Source organism: Lipotes vexillifer, unplaced genomic scaffold (assembly GCF_000442215.2).
Source record: "Lipotes vexillifer unplaced genomic scaffold, Lipotes_vexillifer_v1.1 scaffold448, whole genome shotgun sequence".
Taxonomy (NCBI): domain Eukaryota; kingdom Metazoa; phylum Chordata; class Mammalia; order Artiodactyla; family Lipotidae; genus Lipotes; species Lipotes vexillifer.
The window spans coordinates 2,810,934-2,819,051 of record NW_006787097.1 but is presented as its reverse complement, the minus strand read 5'-3'; the positions used below and the strand labels follow the sequence as shown (position 1 = coordinate 2,819,051).

The following is an 8,118-nucleotide window of genomic DNA, read 5'->3' as shown; positions in this document are numbered from 1 at the left end:
TTTTCTCCATTATCTCTTCTTCCTGACTGGAGAAATAAGCTCACCCTGGACTTTTCCTTCCAAACACAGCCAGCTCCACTTCACACTTTCTTTTCCAAACTGGCCACCAGGCTTTGGTCTGGCCAGTGCAGGCCAGATTTGTGCACCAAGGCTTAACTTGTACACCTTTGGCTCCATCTCTTCCAGAGTTAGAAATCAAGATTCAGATTAGGCTTAACAGTGAAAAATTCCTTGGACCTCTAGTCTAGGCCACAATATTCTATCTTAATTTGACCAAGACTCAGGTAGCAATACATTTTACTTTGCTTTCTTTTCCTTGCACTTATATCTTTCTCTAGAACGTCAAAAAGAATGTTTAGGTACTTTTCCCCAAAACTCCTAGAAGATAATTTAGCTATTTCTGCTTATCTGTTTTATATAAAATATATGGACTTGGACTTTTTTTGGTTTGAAAACTTTTAACTAAAAATACAAATTTTAAAAAAGCATATGAGTATTCAGATTACCTAGTTATTCTTAAATAAGCTTTGATATTTTATATTTTTTCTAGGGAATTTGCTCACTTCATCTAGATTGACAAATTTTCAGACATAAAACTGTTCAAGATATTTCTTTGCTGTCCTTTAAACATTATAGCCTCTGTAATAATGTTCCTCTTTCTCTTCTGATGTTTGCATTTTCTGTCATTTAGTAATTTAAGTTTTTTCTTTTTTTCTCGGCCAGTTTGGCTAGAAGCTTATCAATTTTATTGATCTTTTCAAATAACCAGCTTTTCATTTTATTGATTTTCTCTATTAACTTTTGTTTCAATTTAATTGATTTCTGCTCTTATATTTATTACTGCTTGCTTTGGGTTTAATTTGCTCTTCTTTTATAGGTATGTTAATGTGGAAGCTTAAAACATTTAATTAATTACATCTACCTTCAAATAATATCATAACACTACATTTATAGGGCAATAATCTAACAAATTGTAATTTCTCCCTCCAACCTTTTCTGCTATATTATCATATATTTTACTTTTATCTGTAAAGGTACGATATATTGCTACTCTTCTGGCATTCAGTTACCTCTTAGATTAATTCATAAGAAGAAAGAAAGATCCTTTTTATATGAACCTTAATTTTTAACTATTTTCAGAGATGTTTGTTTGTATAGCACCAAGTTTCTCTTTGATATCATATTCCTTCTTCCTGAAGAACTTCCTTTCATAATTTTTTTTTCCTCTGGCACTTTGGGTAATGATTTTTTTTTTTTTTTGGTTCTTGTCTTAAAAGTTTTTATTTTACACTTTTTTTTCCCACTGTGTCCCAGGCTTCTTTATTTAAAAACAAAGTGATGACTGACATTGTGTTTAAAATCAAGAACATCAATGAATTTTACCTTCCTTCCGACTATTTCCCTCAAAACTCCCTGACCCCGTTCTTCATATTCCCAATTAATTGAATGTTTCCTATTTATTGAATGAAAAACCTAACTCCAAAAGCCCTGGTACAAATCCCAGGGTTCTGTTTCCCCAGTTTCTCCTGCTTTCCTCATCCCCCACTCCTGCCCCCACCCCTCAGAGAAAAGCAGGCACTTCAGTTTGAAAAAGCCCAGAGTAGTGAGCTGGACAAAAGGGAACACTTCACCCTCAAAGGTCAAAGGGACCAAGGAGTACAGAATAGTGAAGTGAGAGCCCCCATAGTCTAGGCTACTGAAATGGACCCTGGTGCCAGAGCAAAGCACACTGGTGACCCCATGAAAGGAGACTCAGCAGCCTCAAAATAGTCTCATTGGGAATAGTTCCTGCTTGACTGACTGCCTTTCTAGTACCAGGTACAGAGCCACACTCAGACTATGAGCTTGTTGATGCCAAGCTACTTAGTTCTCAATGCTTATCTGCTCTCCCTTTCGAGCCTGCTGCAGAAGGGACTCCTCTTTGCCTTTCCCCTGAAGATTCTCCTTGTTGTCAGCTTCCTCCACCTATTTCTGCAGCAGGGGACACAGCTTACACACATTCCTGACACTGAGCTGCAGAGTCTCAAAACAGCAGTTGCTCCTTTGGCTAAATACCTTCCCACAGGCTGATCCTCTTCTGCTTTGGAGCTCCTGTAAAGTTCTGATGTCCTGAGACCCTTCCAGGTTTTGCTGCAGCTTCACCTTGTCCTGCTTCATGCCACCAGGAAGACAGCACAAGGCTTGGGGGAGACCCCTTCAGAGTTGCTCTCAATCCTGGTCCCAGACTAGACTTCAGGCTGAGAAGTTTCCAGCAGTCTTGAGGATCCAGCCCCATTCCAACCTAAAGGACCCATTATGCCATCCCTCTGCAGAGCTCACATAGCACTGAGTACCCCAAAAACTTCAGCTACTCTCCAACCCCTGCCAAATTCCTGGACCATATTGGAGGAGGCACAGAAGCGGGGTGTTGGAAGCCCAGCCAGGTGAGATGGTCAACCCAGCCCAGCTCCAACCCTCCTGACCCATCACCTACACCTACCCCTACATCTGTGGAAGTAAAAAGGCAAAATTCAAAAGCAAGTAGGTATCCTGCAGTGGGGAAGAAAGTCCCCCAAGCTGGGGACCTGGACCACATTAATTTTTGGAAGTTGTTTTTTGTTAGGTAAAATTCTGAGTTGGCAGGTCTCTTTCCCCCACAGTTTGAAATATGTCACTCAATTACTCGGTTATCTTCTGGCTGTGTATTTTTCCCTCCCCTCTCACTACCTTCAAACTTTTCTCTATCTTTGGTTTTTAGCCACTTCAATATAATGTGTCCAGGTGTTTTTGTGTTTTTATTTTCTTATGATTTGGTTTCTGTTTTTTTTGTTTATTCTGCCTCAGGTTCTATGTTTCTTGATTCTTTCGTTTGATGACATTCATTATCTTTGAAAAATTCTTGACCATTATGTTTTCCAAATATTCCTTCTGCCCAACTCTCATTCTTTTCCTCTAAGTTTCCAGTTACACATAAGTTAGATAACTTGATAGTCCTTCACAGTACTTGAATATTCTGGGTTTTTTTTTTACTCTTTTCTTTCTTTGTGTTTAATTTTGATATCTATTGACCTATATTCAACATCACTGTTGTTTCCTCTACTGTGTCTAATTTACTGATGAGCTCACCAGAGGCATCCTTTATGTTTTTTCTCATGTTTTTAAAAAATTATTTCTACCATTTTCACTTGACTTTTAAAAAATACTTTCTATCCATCTAGCTCTAAATTCTCTCTAAATCTGATCATGCATGGAAACTTTAACATATTACTCATGATCATTTTAAATTTCCTGACTGATAATCCCAACTTCTGAGTCATATTTGACACTGGTTCTTTTGATTGTTTTGCCTTTTGACATTTGGTTGTTTCTTTCTTGTTTTTTTTTGTTGTTGTTGTTTGTCTCACAAGATTTATCTGAAGTCTGGTCTTCATGTGTAGGACAATAAAAATGGAAGTAAATTATACTTAAAGGACAAATGAAATATCTGGAATTATAAAAACTTAAAATTCTTTTTATTAGCTGAAGTGTATATTTCAGATACCAAGTTAAAATGGACATTGACTATAAACTTTGGTAGAGTGTATTGTATATGTATGGGGTGGGGGTCAGACTCTTAAAGGTATGAGGTAAAAGGAAGAACCACTTTAAGATTCTGCTTAGATCTGAATAACATCTGGATAGATGGGGCATATCCAAAGTAGTGAGAGGACCCCCAACCATTGAGATTTCTGTAAAGTAATAATCGCTTCATACGAAATAGTATAGTACTATACTATACTATAGTATAGTTTCTATATAAAACATTAAATTCTACCTTAGGGGAAAAGGGGTAGGTATCTTAGTTTGTGTTCTGCCACAGATTGAGACATTGTTTGAGTGCAGTAATTTATTTGTGAATAGTTGATGAGTGAGAAAGTGATGAAGTGAGACAGGAAAGGGAATGCAGCCGATAAAGGGTAATTTACCAAACAAGTTACAACTGTGGGCAATCAAGCTTAATCATTTTTGGAAACACCATGAGCCAGTATAGAGCGTGAATGTCAAATTTATATCAGCCAAAGGGCGAAGGATCTGGGGTATTTATTCACCAACTCCTGCCAATCATTGGTTGATAAATGGTCTGGGGGAGAGTCTATGAACAGTAGTCATTTCCCAGTTCCTCCAATCTGCCTTAAATGCCATCAGAGAAAGCCCTCAGGTGAAGATGTATAGTTAGAAAAGACATGGGCAGGCCCCAACAGTATCTGTGACAGGGAATATATTGGAATCAATGGACAGTGTGATCTGTGACTCACACTGAATGAGTCATTCAACACTAGCTATTATAGTGAGTCAGACTATCTCTCAAGCAACCCATTCTCAAAAACCTTAAATTTAGGTTTGTCCACATATAACAAAAGAAATGATGAAAATTGCTCTTACAGTATTAGAAAAGTGGAAAACAATGTTTCACAGTGAGTCATGGCATACAATATATACTATGTAACACTTAACATTAGGGCCTTTTAATTGGAATAAAGTTTCCTCTGATAGTTGCCAAAATTCCTCTAAAATAGTGATGGAATATTATTTAATTTGTTTTGTAGTCTTTAAAAATCTAAGCAAATACTCTTCCCAGTCACATCATCATCATCCATTGGGTCATTGCTTATGGTGTCTAATACACAGGGCAGCCAGCAATACAATATTGTCTTGTGAATAGTGCTCCTGAGTTAAGCACTGCACACAATTTGCATGGCCACTCAAAATTTCTCTGTACACACTTTGTTATAACACTATTCATGGAACCCATTTTTCTCTTAGTAGTTTATAAATGTTGTTCCGTTGTCTCTGTACTTTCAGTGCAACAAATGGGAAGTCAAATATTACTGTACTTACCTTTACTTTGTTAGTAACCCAGTCTCTCTATCTAGAAGTTCTTTGTTTTTTTTTTTGTGGTACGCGGGCCCCTCACCGCTGTGGCCTCTCCCGTTGCGGAGCACAGGCTCCGGACGCGCAGGCCCAGCGGCCATGGCCCACGGGCCCAGCCGCTCCACGGCATGTGGGATCTTCCCGAACCGGGGCACGAACCCGTGTCCCCTGCATCGGCAGGCGGACTCTCAACCACTGCGCCACCAGGGAAGCCCTAGAAGTTTTAAGATCTCTTTACCCTGAAATCTGGGACTGTTTGTCAGGAGCATAGTCCTCTTGTGGTTGTTACAGTATCAGTGCTATCCATTGCAGATCATTTAGCTTAGGAATCCAAGATTTCCTTTGTTTTTAGGAAATGGCTTGATGAGCTATATTTTAGAATGAGTGAGCCTAACTTGCCAATTCTAGAATCACCAGTTTAGAGGGTGTAAATACACAATAGACTCCCTCCAGTGGTTATTTCTCTCCAAAAATACTCTGAAAAAACTAAATTCTTCTATATATGAGATTTTTCTGATGAGTTTGAATATTATATGGCTTTATAGCACTTGTGCTTTGAAATAACAGTGTCCTTTTTCACAAATCTAAACCCTTTCTCCCTGTCTGGTTGAAGAGAAGACAGGACACCTTGCAGAAGAATGGATGGATTAGATACTTTGATCTCTATCAGCACCAAAGATGCCCCTATTAATTTCTTCCACTTATACAACAAGGACAATTTTCTCCCAGAACTGATTTGATTTGTAGAATTTTTAAATTCATTTGGCTTCAATGTGTTCATTCCTCTTGTCACTGCCTGTTTAGATGGCCGAATACATTTATATAATCATTTTAAGTTCACATACTCTCTGTGCCCTGAAGATAGTCTAAGACAGGGCAGTGGAGCTGCAATTCTGGCTTCAGTTCTCAGCCTTGCATCCTCCTACCTTGCATACCTGTTGTGTCTATACATCAGGTTTTCTGTATATGTAATTCTTCCTTTTAATTCTTCCTTACTGATCAGCAATATCAGGTCGTCACCTAAGGATTTTGCAACAGCAATAGGTAGCCAATGATGATATAAATTCAAACTAATTTTACATTTTCTACCTTAGAATTCCTTTAAATTTAGGAGATGGCCAACAGAGAAAGTCACTACACATTCCGTACAGAGCAGTCAATGAAAGAACAATAAATATTACATTGTAAGTTTTTATAATCACTTCAGAAATGAGAACCATTCCATACTGGCACTTACCCAAATTAAGAAGTGTTGCATCATGTAATTGCAGAAATAAATTATTTTTACTTAAATAGTAAACATGCAAGAGATAATAAGTGTGAAAATTATGTAAATTTATGTTTGTGCCTTATTAAACGTTGTAAAGATTAATACAGTAGACTGTTAATATCTGAGGAAATATATTCTGAAATCTTTTAATATCTGCAAAGTCTTGAATACCACTATTACCTATAATTTTCCTGATAAAATGCACTATGTACTTGCATATATTTGAGCCATGTTCAGTAGTTCACTTTTTATTTTACCCCAGCTTCCATTATTCTCCAGTAAAATCCACCAGTCTCTTATATTCTGTGCTTTTTAAACATTTTCTTTATTACAAAGAAATTTTCCTCTTTAGGGACAATCTTCTCCAAGAAGTCACTTCATCTGAGTCTCTGAACAGTTGAGAAGCAGCAAGAATTTTGATATGCAAGCTCTAGAAAATTATCTTCACTCAGTCACACCAAACCCAAACAAAGAAACATACAAATGTCTGCCACAGCAAAATTACAAACTACTATATCAATTTAGAAGGAATTTACAGAGTCAAACATTGAAAATTCTAAATCCTTTGTTTTAAAAAGGATGTTCTATTTTTCATTAAAAATTCAGTTTTCTGTGGTATGAAGACCTCCTGCCATTGAAACAAATATCCATTGAAGCTGACTTTCATCAGACAGCACTCAGAAACTACCCTAGGCACGCCTTCTCTTAAAATTATAAAGCCAAGACTAATTTGCATAACTACAGACCCCTTGTATTTTGCAAAGTTTGAAAAGAACAAGTTTGAATTTTGCCTTAAAAACTGTTTATTTATTCATTATTCTCCTCAAGGCACCTATAACCTCTTTGTTCCTCAGACTATAAATAAAAGGATTTAGCAGAGGAATTATGGTTGTATAAAATAAAGAATATAGTTTATCCTGATTTTCAGCTGGTTCAGACCCAGGATGCACATACATGAAGAAGAGAGTGACATAGAACAAGGAAACAGAGAGCAGGTGGGCACTGCACATGTAGAAGGCTTTGCTTCTGCCCTTTTCAGACTTCATTTTCCGAATGGCAAAGAAGACATAGCAGTAAGAGATAATGATACTCATAAAAGTGAAAGATTGTATAAAGACTGAAAATGTAAAAATCAGGAGCATATTAACTCTAGGATCACTACAGGAAATCTTAAATAGTTGTAAAATTTCACAGTAGAAATAATGTATTACATTGGACTTGCAAAAAGTTAATCTAAATAACAAACCCACACGCATCAGGGGATGAAGAAACCCGATAATGTAAGAGACACCTAACAACTGAATGCAGAAGATATTGGACATCACCACTGGATAAAGCAAGGGGTTGCATATGGCCACATAGCGGTCATAGGCCATCACCACCAGGAGGAAACATTCTGTGTTTGCACTGGAAGCAAAAATATAAAATTGGGAGATGCACTCAAACAGGGATATCATATGATTCATAGATAAGAAATTCATTAGCATTTTGGGAGTCACAGAGAATGAAGAACAAGCATCTGCAAAGGCTAAACTGCCCAGAAATAAGTACATGGGTGTGTGAAGATGGGGGTCCTTCCAGAAGAGAAAAATCAGTCCAAGGTTGCCCACCATCGTGGTGAGATAGATCACCAAGAACACCAGGAACAGGGGGACCTGCAGCCTTGGAAGATCTGTAAGTCCAGTGAGAACAAACTCAGTCACCAGCGTCTTGTTTGCCACCATTATATTCACTCAGTCTATCACTGCAGTAAAAGGGTAGGTGAAGAACACAGTAATGAAAGACCATGAAAATAATCACATTTTATTGGAAAAAAATACATCTTCCTTGTTTATGTATCCCCTCTAATCAGGACATTTACCTTTTATCCTTGAGTAAATATTCTTTACAAACAATAAGTACTTGGGAAACTGGTCCCATAAACTAGGGGGAAAAACATACAAATATATATATACATA

General features: G+C 37.4%; 1 protein-coding gene across 1 annotated transcript; it reads right to left on the bottom strand.

Moving 5' to 3' along the window:
* Nucleotides 1-506: 506 nt before the first annotated feature.
* On the bottom strand, nucleotides 507-7,884 carry LOC103080227 (olfactory receptor 5AC1-like). Its single transcript, XM_007459883.1, has 2 exons — nucleotides 6,993-7,884; nucleotides 507-568 (listed from the first exon to the last, which is right to left on the bottom strand). The coding sequence occupies exons 1-2, from the start codon at nucleotides 7,882-7,884 to the stop codon at nucleotides 507-509; spliced, it is 954 nt and encodes a 317-aa protein (XP_007459945.1).
* Nucleotides 7,885-8,118: the final 234 nt, after the last annotated feature.

Coding starts and splice junctions, on each gene's coding strand:
- LOC103080227 (XM_007459883.1), bottom strand. CDS start 7,884: ATGGTGGCAAACAAGACGCTGGTGACTGAGTTTGTTCTCACTGGACTT. Junction 569..6,992: donor GAGGAACAAAGAGGTTATAG/GTGCCTTGAGGA, acceptor TTGTCAATCTAG/ATGAAGTGAGCAAATTCCCT.